Below are 16,709 nucleotides of genomic sequence, written 5' to 3' on the forward strand. Positions count from 1 at the left end.
TAAGGTATGACTGAGCCCACTCAGATGTCAGATCACTGTAAAAGCCATGACAGATATGGAGAAGTTACTACACTAGGACAGCATATCAGATCAACCCTGCTATACTTATTCCAAACATCAGCTGGCTTTCAACAACATGCTGTATTTGGTTTATTTATTACACTTTACGTAAGAATATAAACCATTCACAACTTTAAGCATACTTGTTTTGCTCATTTGTTTTACTGCACCTGTGTTTTCCTGAGGGATCCTTGTCTCGACTCTCTAACACCACAGGTAGTCAGGAGCTGACTTAATAAAAATGTGTTTTCTAATGTTAAGATTTTTACCCTAATCACAGTGTATCACACAAACAAGGAAGGCAACTCAGCTGGGTAGGCTTTGCGATTTTAAGACCTAGCACCTATAGCTACATTTTGTTCAGCTTTCTGAAGAAGCCGTTTACTTACTGCCAACATTTGCTTGCATTTCTTATACTTCTCTGCTCTCTCAGCAATTTCTTTATTCATTTCACGTACTTGTTCCTTTACCGCGAATTCCGAAACAATGTCGGATGAAATGGGGCTAACTGCGAACATTGAAGAAAAAACAAGAGTACTGATTTTTTTTGTTCCATAAATAAAGTTTGTATAAGAGAGATGACAGACCAAATTTGACAGTGCCCCATGTTATCCAAGCAAATGGTTAACCAAGACAATCCACATAACGTGGCCAGTGCTACATAAGATCAGCAATCCTACTGGCATGTCTGTGTTCAGTTCTACGCACTGGAGATGAACATAAATACACACATACATCTACTTTCAAAAAAAAAAAAAATAAACAGCAGAATATGTTATGATATCATTCTTAATATTTTATTCTTATATAAAAATATGAACTGCCTCAGCAAACCACTTCGTCCCATATTATAACTGAGCTTGCTGGGATTGTATGTTTAAAGAAACACTTTTACTGTATTTACTTTAGACAGCAGGAAATTACAGAAATTACAACCTACAGCCTCTACAAACAGCAAGAATCTGTGAATTATAAAGTAATGAAAAAAAAATATTCAGCATTTACTAGCATTTATCAATTCAAACTGAATAATAAAAACATTGAACGGTTTCGGTTGGAAAGGATCTTAAAGATCATCTAGTTCCAACCACCCCCCGCTGTGGGCAGGAACATCTTCCACTAGACCAGGTTGCCTAGAACCCCATCCAACCTGGCCTTTAACACCCCAGAGATGGGGCATCCACAATTCCACTGGGAAGCCTGTTCCAATGCCTCACCACTCTCATAGTGAAGGATTTCTTCTTTAGTTTTAACCTATTACATGTCTAAGTTTTAGAAGATTATTTTTGTAATAACTTAATAGTTCATAAAAATTATAAACTTAAACATTTTCTAATAAACCATTACTGCCTATAAAACATGAAAACAGGTGGTAGACTTGATCTTGCCATCACATAATCAGAACTTTCAATTGGATTAGATTTTACAGTAGAATGCTACAGTGGATAGTCATGATAACATGACTGCAAGATTACTGTGCTATTGTACACAAACTGAAACCATGGATTTTTTTTTTTAATTAATTATTAGCTTGGCAAAACCATCTGTGTTAACTATTGAGCAGAAATGCAAGAGTTCAGTCCTACTGAGATTAATAAAGAGAACTGACCTGTTTTTAAAAGATACATGAACTTATTTATGAACATTACCAGTTGATAAAAGACAAGATTTTTAGATCAATCTTCACATTTCTAATTATCCCTTTAACTAAAACAGAAAAAGTGCATCTACTTTATACTATAAATACTATCAGTGATTACTTCACATAGACAACACTTTCAGGCTGATAAAAACAGACAAAATTTAAGCTGTTGATACCTGGAGATGCAGACAATTTTTTGTTTGTAACGACGGCAGTCACTGTCTCAATGTTAGATGCATCTGTCGATTTCTGTTGATGCCCTGCAATTTTCTTTGTGAAAAGAAATTTTGGTTTGGTATTTAATTAAATGAAAGCCCATGCATAAAGTAATGTTATATCTTGTAGTACCATTTGCTCCAAAATTGGACTAAATGCAACTGCTCATTAAAACAAGAGGTAACAATAAAAATGCAAAAACATTTAATTCTACTAACACTGAAATTGCCTCAGACTATGGATTTTATCATCTTACTTGATAAAGTTCTCTTTCCCTAGAAACAGTAATTTCTAAGCAAATTACCAGAAAAATCTCATTTTCTAGAGAATCAGTTACACTTAAATCCATCGACTTATATCTAATATTCCATTAGAAAAATGGAGTCTGTATTAGGAGTGAGTGCTGGACTTCTGGTGTGAAAGCAGTGAAATCTGGTGTTTGCTACAAGAAATACAACATTGCCAAAGATGTGGAAAATTTTTAAGGTAAAGCCACAGATGTTCTCATTCACCATTGACCTTCTGGATGAGAAGATGACTTTTTTAAACAATCTGTGGATCAAAACTTAGCCATTTTTTCTGTGGATAAGAGAAATACTTAAGTCTGGTATTCTTAAGAATTCACATTTGTACATCTTGCCATTGCTCACAGGCCTTTTCCCTTGAGCTCCTCTCCAACTGAAAATATGTGCTCTCGAATCAGTCTGAAATTGGCTGACAAATTCAGTTACTAAGGTGGTCTAAGACATCGTCATTGCAAAAGGCTCATTTATTTATGAAACAAATCTTAGAAGAATTATAAGAATACAAAATACATATGGAATACAACAATGTTGTGGAAACTTTCATCCCGCTTCACTTTTAAATCCTCCTTCAAGTTCTCGGTTTCCCTCACTTTTGGGTTTGGGTTTTTTTGTTGTTTTTTTGTGGTGGTACTGGAGAGAGGTAGTAATTATGCTTCAATTTCAAAATTCTTCCCTGAACAATGTACTGCTTATAAGTTCATCCAAACTCTTATTAGGTTTCTTCACACACCAGCTACTATAAATTCTATGCTTGGTTTTGACAACTATCTAACAAGAATCATAAAAGTAATTTGGAAGTAATTATGGAAGAATATGCTAAATTAAAGAGCCATTGTTTACCACATATTTAAACCCCTTTTAAAAGGATTAGTTTTTGCAGAAGGAAATTGTTGCTCAAATGTTACCAAAAAAGCAAGTGCAATTTCTCTTGTTCTACTTACTGCCTGTTCTGTAAACTTGTTTACTTGTTTTTGAAGTTTTTGACATTCTTTGAATTTTTCCTTGTAATGGTCAGCAGCCATTTGCAGACGAAGCTTCAGATCTTCAACTTCTCTGCGCAGTTCCTGCTCCACTGCATTTGAAGTTTCCTTAAAAAAAAAAAAAATCAGAAACTGTTCTCCCTTTTGTTCAAATACCACTATTTCCCAAAAAGCCTTTTCTCAATTAAAGAAAGCATATTGCTCCATGTAAGTTCTGAAGAAATACCTCCTTTCTTGTGAGAAGGAATGGAATAGAGTAGTAGAGCACAGAGAGGCAGCATCTGTGCTGAATTTCATTCCAACCAGGACACACTGAGGGAGTAAACAGGCACTGGTATAATACCAGAGGCAGGTAAAGAAGATTCTTATTCTATGGGCTGATTAATGTGTGTGAAAAATCTGAATGCATAGGAAAAGTCTGGATATCTTCCAGAAAGTGCTCTAGCTATCTTACAGACAAGTACAGCCACATGGCAAAAATGGACAGACCACAACTGTATTCCCTCACACTCACTACACTTCTACTGGAAGTGGTTCCATTCAGCTGCAACACTGATAAGACAAGCTAAGCAAACCACATTTGCCAACTAGATACATGCCATATTCAGAACACTTTCTGTTAACTTGAGTCATAGCAGATGATCTGCTACTTCCTTCAGGATGCATTTCAAAGACATTGCACACATCTGAAATTCTTAGGAAAAACACCCATGTAATTCTTTGATATTTCAAATATAACAGTTCTTTTGACAGCTGTACTATTCAATTCATATTTACAGCACTGTTTTAATTACTGTTCAGCTCAATATATTTTTTTCAAACAGTTACATCATTACAGTAATCCTAGTAGCAAACTAATCCAATACAGTTGCAGTCATGGAAGATCCAGAATGAAAGCTCACTTAGGTCAAAATGATGAAACTTACATTAGCTCACTAGGTTTTTATCCAAGACTAAGAAAGTCAAGGCGGTTTCCATTACATTAATATTTTTATACTTACAAGTACTAAAGCAAATTAACTTTGACCGCAAATATTGAAAGGACTCATAAGAATTAAAGAGAATCCATCAATGAGGAAAGAACATTATGAAAAAATACAAACCTCTACCAATCCATTTTTCTATTTGAATTAATTTTAATGGGACTGTAGCTCACATGATAGAATTAAAAAAGAGAGAAGATTCAAAATAACACAGGTAAATACTGCATTATTCTGTGAAAATAATGAGGGGAGAAGTCAATGTGAGTTGTATCAGAAACCTCCTTTCTTACCAACATTCCAAATCAGCTAACATGCACTTGATTTAAGGTAGTATCTTGAATGTCAAAAGAGAATTTGATCATTACTTGCACTTATCACCCAGAAACCTATTTTATTCCCCAACATCAGTAAAGCCAGCTCTGACAGGTTTTATAAATACAGATAAACTTCAGTACTAAATATCGACAATTTACCTGTTCATTTTTCAAAGTTGTGATTTTTTTAAGTTCAGCTAAAGCTTCAGCAAGTTGCTTTTTAAATTTTTCATTTTCCAGACGTGCACTGTGAAGATCTGCCATCGTCTTATCTCGCACATTTACTGCATCACTCAGCTCTTTTGACAGTAGAACAGCTTCTTGTTTGCTAGCCTGAATCTGATCTTCAGCTTTCCGAAGCTGCTCTTTTAAAATACTTGCATCCTCCTAGGAAAGAGAAGAGATGGAAGAGAACTCATCGTCTTTTAATTCAAAGCTTAAATAGAGGTCGGTGTAGGGATTAGAAACATCTGAAAGAAAAACCAAGTTTTCCTGGTGGCTTTAGTAAAACCACTAAATCAAGAAGTCAGTACACAAGCACCATTTTCCCCATTTGCCTTCTTTGTCAACAATGACATGCAAACATATTTTACTATGAGATAAAGGCAAATTTAAATGTGGTTATTTTCTCTAGACTGGAATTTTGTTGGATTTTCAGCTTTAAATATATGCCAAAAATAGTCTTTCTGTTTTCCAGAACATCTTTTCTTATCCCCGTAGAACTACAGTTCAAAACCAAAGTTCATCCCACAGTAACACACAGCAGGTAACAACAGAGTAAGAGATTTTAAAATGCCTACAACTGGTTGACACACAACACTGTCAAGCAGCTTTGGGACGTTCTTCTCACCACTCCATTTCCCAAGATCTTGCACAACAAGCTTATCGGAAAGAACAGAGAACAAAAGTAATGAAGAGCAAGCTGCAGCATGCAGCACTAAGCACTGCTGCAGCTCCATAGGGCAGGCCAAGAGCCATGTCACTAAGCTGAACTACCAGCCTCTCATTGCTCAGAGGAGGCCAGGATTACAAAAAAATTAATAAAAAAAAAAGCTACTATATAAGGTACTCTCAGCCTCTGGGCTTCTTGATGCCATAATCATCTCATTCTTGAGTCTAGACATTAATCCAGGTATCTCTAGTCCACTATTTGTTAATTTTTTAAGACAGCATGTCCTTTTTATCGTCTTGCTATTTCCATTCTCAAAAGCACTACTTTCCCACTTAAATTTTACATTCATAACTCACATTATTTTAACACAATTTGTATTCTTTTGAGATCCAAATTGCTTTTCTATGAGAAGACTGACTGGCACGATACACAAGATAAAGTTGCTTGCATAATCTGATATTCCCACGCTGGCCTCGAAGAATTGACTCGAATTGACTTTCTAGTTTGGATCAAGAGCACATTTGTGAAGCAAAACTCCCAGTCAATTCCATTATTGCCTATCACACTGTAGATCAGAGGACAGAACAATCTCAGTGCACAGAAACTGCATTCCTTCTGGATGAAATGGAAAAGGATGATGTACATCAGGAACAAATACCTAATGGTTATTCTTTTGTGGGTTTACCCCGGGTGGATGACAGACATTCACCAAAGATGCTATATCCTTCTCCTCCTCAGCTGGACTCAGGGAGAATATAATAAAAGGCTTGGATATCAAGGACAGGCAAAGATCACTAAGCAATTACTGTTGTGGAAAAAACAGACTCAACTTGGGGGAAAAATTAATTTAATGTATTACCAAGCAAATCAGAGTAGAATACTGAGAAATGAAACCAAATTTTAACTCATCTTCCCCCCAACCCCTTCCTTCTTCCCAGGCTCAACTTCACTCCTGAATTCTCTATCTCCCTCCTCAGCATCATAGGAGGGATGGAGGCTGCGATCAGTTCATCCCACACTGCCTCTGCCGCTCCTTTCTCATCAGGAGGGTACTCCTCACACTCCTCCTCTGCTCCAGTGTAGGGTCTCTTCCAAGGGAGACACTCCTCTAAAACTTCTTCAATGCTAGTCCTTCCCACAGGCTGCAGTTCTTCATGAACTATTCCAGTGTGGGGTTCCATGCACGGGGCGAAGTCCTTCAGGAACAGACTGCTCCAGTATGGGTCCTCTGCGAGGTCATAGGTCCCAACAGCAAACCTCTTCCATTGTGGGCTTCCCACAGGGTCACAGCGTGTCAGGCACATTCACCTTCTCTGGCATGGGATCCTCTATAGGCTGCAGGTGGATCTCTGCTGCACCATTAACCTCCCTGGGCTTCAGGGGAACAGCCTGACTCACCAGGGTCTTCACCATGGGCTGCAGGGGAACCTTTGCTCCAACATCTGGAACAACCTTTTCCCTTCCTTCACTAACCCTGGTATCTGCAGAGTTCTTTCTCTCACATGTTCGCACTCCTCTCTTCAGCTGCAATTGCTCTCAAACAGTTTCCCCGTCCACCACCCATCCTTCTTAAATCTGTTATCCCAGAGGCACTACCCCCATCACGGACAGGCTCAGCCTTGGCCAGTGGTGGGTCCATCTTGGAGCCCACTGGCATTGGCTCTGTCAGGCATTGGCTTGTATTGGTTCTCTCACAGGAAGCTTCTAGCAGCTTCTCACAAAAGCCACCCCTACAGCCACTCCACTACCAAAATCTACACAAACCCAGTATATCTATCCATAACAACAGACTACAACTAGCCTGAAGTAAACCCACCTGGACCATGGACAGTATAGATATCAGTTCCTCAGGAATTTCACTCCTATTACACCACACTGCTTGCTAACCACAATGCTACCACATAGTGTAGTAAGTAACCTCTTCCTTCAAAATCCTACTGTCACTCTTACTGCTGAGTTCTCAGTCAGTTTAGTCTGTTCATATGGCATCCTATCCTTCTAGGCTTTACATCATTGTAGCTTGACAGTACAGTCACTTAACAAGTCCTTCAGCACATCTTTCCATGTCTCCTCTTTTCTTCTCCATCGCCCTCTGCAGTTACAAGACAGCTACATTGTGAACTTTTTTCCTCAATCTCCTTTCCTTTTTCATGAAGCTAAAAGCAACTGAGGAGCACACCACTTTTACTGATGCACTTTTACTGAGCTCACAAATTACTTTTTCACACATAGTTATTCTCAAAGTTCATCATGTAAGAGACCTCAACAAGCTCAGAAGGTGCAAAACTAAACCAGAATTCAGTCTTTTGCTCAATTTTTGCATCTGCTGAGAATACCATAACTCTCCTGCCTTTTAGCCTAAACCCTGGTGATATCTTCAACTTCTTCCTTTCTCTTGCTAAGCACATATAACCTTAGATATGTTTATTTAAATCAGGCCAATTATATTAGTAATGCTTACCTTGTTTGATGAGGAGAGCAAAAAAGCTTTCTTCATACTTTCTTTTTCAGCTATCAATAGCTGTAATCTGCCAACCTCCTCTTTATAATACGATATCATGTTTTCTTTGTTTGCATCCAAATTCTTAAACGTCTGGATTTCTTTTACTAGTTTGGTGTTTTCTATTTCTGTATTCTTCAAGTGTATCTGTAATGATGCTAAAACATGTCAAACTTCTTCCACATTAGGAGAACTACTGTTCACCTGTTCATTTAAGTGCTCACTAAATTCTAATTTATCTCTGAGGCAGATTAGAACAGGCAGAGAGAAAAATCTGGTAATATCACTGCCCTCCAGCCCAAACTTTCTGGCGGGAATTCTTTCAGGATGATCATCTAACAACAGGTCCACTCCACAGCTAGAAGTTAAAGCCCTAATTTCTCTCCACATCAAATTAAGCTATTCAGAATTCACTCCTCTCTTCACAAACGCTGAACGACTAAGGATAACCAAAAGAGAAAAGACTTGAAGAAAACTAAAGAGAAATTAAACTTCTAGTAGTATCTGCCCACAATTATCTAAGCAAACAGGACTACATCAGCAGTATTTATTTCCAAAAACAGCAAACTACTTTCAGCAACTCTAGAGCTGTTTTAAAAATGTCATCAAATATATCCTATTATGCCTAATAAAGGATAGATGGATAGCTGCCGCACTCAAGTGTTTTCCACTCAGACTAGAAGATTTGCGTTGCTTATTTACCCAGGGGTTTCAAGCTTGTAAAAGATGTTTTGAGATTTTATGACTTCTGTTGTATATCTAATACTGCCTGTCACATAATGACATTTTCCTATGAACAGAAATAACCTTTTAAATACACTTGATTTGTTTCATAAAATCTAAAAATTTCATTATTATTTAGCATATAATTATTGGGGGGGGGGGGGAAGGGAGAAACTGTATTTTATATATGGGTTTCTCACAGTACCAGCAAAAGAAATCAGCTATGCTAGTAAAAAAGTCAATGCAATATAGAACCTACTAAAGCTTCTCAGCATTATGCACAAGATTCAAGAATAGGGGTCTAGAAAACAAAGTCCGAAGAGAGAATTTAAATGAGTAAGAAGTATTTTACTTACAAAAAAGTATGTTAAGATGACCAGTTACTGGTTGATGCAGAGTATAACTAAAGAATTTTCTCACTAGTATCTATAATTTTTTTTTACTGTATCTGTGCTTTAACAAATTGCTGATCCATTCTCCTTCTTAAGGGACCTTTTTACATCATGGGATAAATTCAAATTCTGTTTCCTCATTCATTTTTATATGAGAACATCTATAACTATCAAAAGATCTGTTCACAGAAGTTACCCATTTCCTTTTTTCCTTAACAAATTCAGGGTTTTTTCTCCATAAAACATTATTTCCTTTATTTCGAACCACTTCATTCCAACGTATACAGGTACAAGCAATAAAGTTACCTTATAAAGTTCTTTTTCATCCTTTTCTGTCTTTAACACACACTCAAGTTGCTCCTTCTCAAGCATCACTTTCTTCAGTTTATCCTTCAGACTAAAACATTGACAAATTAATGGTACAGAACTATTAATACAGAAAAGCCATGCATGTATTAAAAATTGTTAGTTCACCTTTGAAAAAAAAAAATAAGGAAGATAAGGAACAAAAAGACTAAGTACCTGTCTAACTCAGTTTCTTTTGCAATGGCTTTTTGAGTAACTGTCATGATATCTTCTTCAAGCTGGAGAACTTTTGAAGCAGCTTCATCATGCTTCTTCTTCAAATCATCATTTTCCCTTTTAAGAGCTTCTGACGCTTGAATATTACTCTTTTAAGAAAATTGCAAATAGATGTCATTTGAGAATGTGATTCTTCAGAAGTACAACATGCTATTTGAATTAATGCCAAAATATGGTCATTAGATCTCTTCCTTAAAATGTATGATAAGCCCATTTCAAGTATACATAAATATATACATTGAATATTGCTATGCACAATTCATATATATTAATAAGGGGTCAATAAGGAGTTTGTTTTGGTGCACTTGGTTACACAGAGACTACTAAAGACTTCTGAGTACAGGACAAAGAAAATCGTTTCGTATCTTTTGCCTCTTTCCTTTTGGCAAACAAACAAACTGTCTAGCTCAGAAAATATGAAGAACTTCTATTTCTCTTTGTACTCACTTTTACTTGAAAAGAAGGAGAGCTTGCATTTGTCTAATTACACCACTCAAGCAAGACACAGTAAAGACAATTGCAGGCAAAAGGAGATATAAAAAGGGGAGAGGGGGAAATTAATTATTGATTTAAATTAATGATTTAGAGCTGGTTACTACACTACATTCTCCTAGCTGGAACATGGTCTCACAAAGTTCATGGAACCTCATGCAACCATCATGGGATTTATGCCTTGGATATTGGAAGCTGAGACAGAGGATGATGACAACACCCAAAACAGATTCCTTTGTCAGAAAACTGACAAATACAAGAATGGGAAGCCGCTTCTAGTATCACATTCATTATCCAATTACGGTCATGTCCATACTGTTCTACGGCAGTGGCAGCTAAATTGTCATCTCCACCACAGCAAAACGGCCATTTAAAGCCAGGCCATCTTAAATAACCCAGAAAATAATTATTTTCAAAATAATACTATTTTCTTGAGAAAATAAATGAATAACACTAAAGCATAACACACATACTGAGATAATATGCCACTATTCGTGATATCAAAGTTCAATAAAGCTCAGCTTAGTATCAACCATGACAGTGATACAAATCAAACTGTAAGCGAGTTCAAGACAGACTGACCAACATATCTGACTACAGTACAACTTAAAGTGTTTGTGTAGACACTAAGGTACAAGTTGCCTTTCTGCTGTACATTTGCAAGATTAAAGCACTACTTCATCTATTCATTTTTAAACAAAGCTCAATGCCATGAAACAACAAGACTGTACTGTTAAATCAAGAGAAACACATCAGCCAGAGTTTACGAAGAACCCCTACTGGCCAAATTCCAAGCTAACTAACAATGTTTTAAGTACAATAAAATATAATGAGGACTGGTTTTACTCATTAATTGTCAAAATACACTGTTCACAAGTATAATTAAGCCCCACTTTTACAAGGAACCAAACAGAAGTTTGGGCATTATGATATTTTTTGGGGGGTAGGCAGTGTTGAATTGAGAGGAATGGAAAATTTAACTGATGACTCAATCACTTCCTATACACTAAACCAGTATGTAAAGTAGACTTTTATTTTTGTTACATATGTTACATAAAAGGATTAATATATTACAACTATTTAAATTCTAAATGGCTTTATTAGGCCTTAATATAATAAAGAATTTCAAGAGACTATGTTTTACCCTCTTTTTTTTAAGAAACAGCATTAGAGAAGATGACCCACAATTTTCATAACGTCTTTATTTTTGAAGAGCTAGCAGTTTCCTGCAACCAAAAATACACGTACTTGGTGTAACGAGGGCAGGATATTTTAATTAAAGTCAGTATTCCAAGTGAAACTTGCTATATAACCAGCAGCAACAACACATTTTATAACTGCTTGTCCTCCCCTAGTGCAGTGGAGACTAATTACTTGCCCCTGTTTTGAAAGCCTACTATAGTAAAAAGTCTATTTCAATGCATATCTGTGTTTTCTCTAAACACCACTTTGGTATAACTGTAACTGTTGTAACCCAAGTGCCTTCAAAAGAATTTAATCTGATACATTATATATACAAACTGTACAAACAGTTCAAACAGGCTGCCAAAGGTAACATATATTAAAAGGAATTAATAGCCTGAAAAAAATTCACTCCACAAACAACATTACAATTGATGCTGCTTTGCTAGTTATTCTAAAGGGACATGGTACTAAAATGTAAAAGTTCCATACTTAACAGATTCTCACCTAATAAACTTGTTTAGATACAAGTAAAGCCTACAGTTTTGAAAGAAAAAAAAAAAGATTAATTTTTAGAGACGACTTGTTATTTTACAGAATTCTTAGCAATTCAATTTAGATGCAGCGATCCTAGTCCCATACACGGTTACAGCAGTTTCAGAGCCTGTAAAATTTAAAATGAGTGCTCTCAGACTATTTTACAGGTAAAAGTCAACTGTGTTTAGAAGTTGTCTAAAGGGAAAGAATATAATAAGCACATCAACTAAACATGCACCCTCTATTACAAAAAATATAATTACTTTCTGTAATCATTGTTTTAATTAATTTATCTCAATTTATCTGGTACATATACAAATACTATAAATTTTCTTCCACTTTCTTAACAGAGGGAAAAAAGAAAAAAAGTACAGCAAGAGCATGAATCATTTTACTGAAGTGGTTTAAAAACATCCCACAATTTAAGGGTTATTCTTATTCTGAATTATTTTTAATTCAGTTACAAATGCAGCTTCCCCGTCCCCTCTCTCTAGAGTTGCAACAGTCATAAGGGTAGAGGGGAGAAGCACACTGCACCACAAAGGTCAGATTAAGCAGCCAGAAATTACTTAAGACAGCTTTACAGCTGCCAAACAAAAAGCTACCAAAACAAAAATTCCTGTAACTACTAGGAGTCTCACTAGTAAAACGAGACAAAGAAAATTCAATTTAGTTTTCAAGTGAATTTCCCCAGAATCAAAATCCCACTTCGAAAATCTTGATGTACCTTCAGATATGGAACAAGAAGAAATATGTGGCCTCCAAAATCTTTACTGCTATTCTAAAATTGCAAAAGATTTAAGACTGATTATTTTAAAAAATAATTTTATTATCATTCCATGAAACACTCTCCTCCCCTGGAAGAGCTACCATTATAAATAACTTGATTTGTTTACAGCACACTGCAAACAGCTGCTGAAAGAACAGTTTTTACATCAAAAAGCTCTAAATTACAGATCAGTTGCTTTAGTTTTGTCTTACCTAATCATAAATACACTGAGAGAAAACCTCATAAAGCTATTATAAGCTCTATCTAAAGGATAGGCAAAGATCATGCCTGGGCTCTTCCTTGAAACATGTTTAAAATCCATTTAATAAATACACTCCTCCTGCAAAAGGATTAATAATCTTCTATTTGAGAATGGAATAGCCATGAAGTTTTAGATTCTCATTTTTACAAGAGAAAACCACAGTAAAAATCCATATGTTCAACAATGAAGAACAACACGCTTTCCCTACTTATTTCTTACTTCTAATGGATTTTTGCAACACCACTAAAGCATTTCAGAGTACAGTCTGGTTAGTGAAAGCAAAATGGTACAGAGATTCCTTCCTGTAAATCAGCACATACAATGCACTTTTCAAACATACTTAAGGCAGAGAGAGATCCAACAAACAGAATAAAATACTTGAAAAATACAACTCAAGACTATTTCCAGATACAACATCTTGCAGTATGGCAATAGGCAGCATGGGTTTTTATGCTTCATCTTCCCTTTTCATAACATGTAAAACTCCCTACTCACCTTCCCACCTTTTCAAAGTCATTCCAAACCTAAAGCATTCCCCTTTGATTATTGGCTAGTATCTGCCATCTTGTTTTGCTTTTTAGAGAATGCATACACCATAATGAAGAATGAATGGTTAAAAATGAGCTATGTGGCTCTGAAACTCAAGAGGTCAAATCACTAATATAAGACAATCTATTTAGAAACAAAACTAACAAAACAAACAAACAAACAAACAACAACAACAAACCAGCACCTTTCAGCTAGATTGATTTATCTGGATATAATTTAATGTCAGAGGAACCATTATACTTCATATTCTACAGGCAATTTAGGCAGGATGAATCATCTGCAGGAGCCACTGCAAAATCCAAGTGTGCTCATAACACAGGGCCTCAAAGTTCTGAAAGGAAACCTCAAGTTGTAATTTTTCTTTCTAAAACAAAATTTAAGCTTTCAGTAAAGTAAAACAGCAAACCAATTCCAAACAAACTCAATTACACTAAGCTTTTATCCATGTGACTATGATTTGCAATAGAAATAGTGCTCTAAAAAGCACTGAAGTCACTCTGTTCTGAAAACCTAAGATACCACAGTGGTAGTACTTTAACTGCATTAACTCTTCAACTAACATTGTTAAACAGATCAAAACTACAAAAGGCCTAACTCTGTAAAAGTTCATCTAAGTCACATCAGTCATTCAATTACTGTCATGAAAATGTACAAACAGCTGAAGCATTTACACACACTATGATTTTGCAGCATGTACTTACATGTCAGAACGTTGATTTCTAAAAATGTTATAATTTCACTGTAAGCTATTGATTTTGCAAAGTCATTTTCATGAATATGTAACCTGAAGTGTAGAATATCTCAAGTGAGTCTGCTTAATTATCCAGTTAAATAATTTTCAATTGGCCAGTTTAAGAAATATTCATACACAGAACAGCCACTACAACCATAAAACAGGGTTTTCTTTTCATATGATGTTTATAGTACCCCAGGGTGCTGTAATTGCTGTGCCAACCTGAGCAATTCTGAGTGTTTAATTTGTGACTTAATTTACATGAAATTGGGGGGAGGTTTGTTTTGGGGGGGCAGGGGGACAGTTTCTTGGTTGTTATTTGGGGTTTTGCTTTTTGGGTTATTTGTTGTTATTTGATTTTTGTTGATTTTTTGTTTTTTGCTAAAACAATACATCTTCCTGACCATCACATTTTCTCACATGCAGCAAACACAAACAGTATGAACAGAGCCTGGTTTAAAGAGACACTAAAAAGACCCTTAATTCACTTACTTCTATGCACACAGGCTGAACTGGGCACTTGTACTGCTGACATATCACACTGCACAACAGCATTTTTCCACTATCTAAACAGAGAAACTCTCCTTATAAAATGGCATCAGAAGCCAATTTAAATGAATCCCTGATACTTGAATTAAATTCTTGAAAGAATAAAGCTACTGTTCAGGTAGAACCTGCCAGCAGAATGTGAATTTAGACACATGTCCTATTAAAACTCTCCATCAGACAGATGAATAAGCCCACATTTAAAAAGTTAAATGGTAAACTAAACCTACAAAAAGCGTGAAAGAAGTTTATCGAGTTTATCAAGTCAGTAAATTCACGTCTGCCTCAATTTATGCCAATGCCATAACAGAAACTCTATTCAAATGTTCTCAAGACCAAAGAATGAGCAAGCAATCTGCAAACCTGTTCCTTCTGAGTCAAGCTAAACATACATGCAAACTACTGCCACAGGAACACGAACTGTCGCCACTGTCACATTAACGAAACCCGTTCAGACACGCTCTCTTCCCACTAGAGGGAGACCAATGACTTTAAAAGCCTCATTTGCAAGCTTTGCTCTCTACAAAAGCACAAAACCTGTGTCCACAAAATTGAAGGGTTGCAGAGTATCAGAGGAGTGACCAGCAAAAGACCAACACAATGACACTGCACGTTTCTCGCATTCAGCACAGTAATATTAAATCTTAAGACAGTAGGCAAGTGCAGTGCTACTGGAGAGCTTACACATAGTTTAAGTATACACAAGAATGGGAACATAAAGACCAAAAACGCATACATTCTGATTATTTACAAAGGTATGTATATTTTATATTCCTAATGTCTAAGATGCAGATTACAAATATTTGTGTTATTGTTTTCTAAATAAAAAGACACTTTCTGTTCAAATTTTTTCTTATATTTTTGAAAAAGTAAAATATAGTCAGATGAAAGCAGCATACCAATGTGATTTAACACATAGAATATGTACCAGTTTACAAAAGAAAACCAAAGGAAAAGTTGAAATACTGAAAGCAACCTGAAACAGTTCTGGTAACCATGTATCACATATCTTCTTAAGCAAAATGATCCTAGGGAGTAGTTACCTAATTATTTTAACAGTGTTATAGATCAACATAACTGGTCTACTCTGGCCTCCAATCTGGAGGTCTGGAGACACACCATCTGTAACGCTGCTGATGCTTTTGAGAACACACGCAGGGTCACTCTCGAGGAGAAAAGACAACGCAGAAAGAATCGTGTCTTGCAGAATTTACCACCTAAGGAGTCTTTCTGCTGTGCCTTTTGCAATCGGACGTGCCTGTCTCGTATTGGCCTTTTTAGCCACCAACGCACTTGTAACAAATGTGGGTAGAGCCCTTCCCAAATCTTTGTTTGTGAAGCCCAGCCATGATGATGACTGCAAGCTGTATATACAGCATGCTTTTAAACAAAAATATGCTATCAGGGAACACTATCATGGTAAAAAAAGATTTAACTCTGAAAAACTAACAGAAGGTTGTAAGAAAAAGATGTGACATTTCTGAAACATTTCCCATAATTTCACATTTACTTTGAATTCCCACACAGAGTAGTAATAGATTAAGTTAAATCTTCACACTCAGTAAGAGCAAATTTAATGTCATCTGGGGGAAAAAAAGTCCAGGAAGGGTTAAACTGGCATGGAAACTGCTGCAAAGGACTACTATGTTTTTGTCTAACCGAAAATACAGCAGCCCTTTTCTGAAGACTAAAGGGAGTGTGCACGCTGGGGGGCAAGAGAAAAAAAGGCCACTTACCCCCTCTCTAAACTGATTTTTTTGCGTTAAGCAGCCATTGGATAAGAGAAAAAGATTAATCTAAAAAAAAAAAAAGACTGAATTTGTACCAAGTTCCACAATATCTCAAGTATCGGCGGGGGGGGTGGTTACCACAACGTAATGGTAGTAACCCTAAGTGTACACTAAAGAAGTGGGGCTGGAGAGCACACTCCCTCTGAGCACAAACACTGACTAATGCAGAGCTGTCTGTCTTGCAAGTATACTTTTTTCTGTGATGTTGGCAATGATAACATGAGAAAATAATGTCTGCAGAATCATTCACGTGTTGAACA

General features: G+C 36.2%; 1 protein-coding gene across 5 annotated transcripts in view; it reads right to left on the bottom strand.

Moving 5' to 3' along the window:
• TAX1BP1 (Tax1 binding protein 1) overlaps positions 1 to 16,709 on the bottom strand; it is a 52,446-nt gene that overhangs the window by 12,758 nt on the left and 22,979 nt on the right. For 2 of the 5 annotated variants that reach the window (XM_064674216.1, XM_064674225.1), the window contains exons 6-12: positions 9,530 to 9,678; positions 9,314 to 9,404; positions 7,854 to 8,039; positions 4,660 to 4,887; positions 3,165 to 3,311; positions 1,879 to 1,972; positions 450 to 568 (exon numbers count right to left, since the gene is read on the bottom strand). In XM_064674216.1, the coding sequence (XP_064530286.1) occupies positions 450 to 568; positions 1,879 to 1,972; positions 3,165 to 3,311; positions 4,660 to 4,887; positions 7,854 to 8,039; positions 9,314 to 9,404; positions 9,530 to 9,678 (1,014 nt within the window). The remainder of the gene's footprint in view (positions 1 to 449; positions 569 to 1,878; positions 1,973 to 3,164; positions 3,312 to 4,659; positions 4,888 to 7,853; positions 8,040 to 9,313; positions 9,405 to 9,529; positions 9,679 to 16,709) is intronic. The other 3 variants (XM_064674232.1, XM_064674239.1, XM_064674248.1) reach the window with 3 other exon arrangements.

The sequence above is a fragment of the Pseudopipra pipra genome, chromosome 1 (genome assembly GCF_036250125.1).
Source record: "Pseudopipra pipra isolate bDixPip1 chromosome 1, bDixPip1.hap1, whole genome shotgun sequence".
NCBI lineage: Eukaryota > Metazoa > Chordata > Aves > Passeriformes > Pipridae > Pseudopipra > Pseudopipra pipra.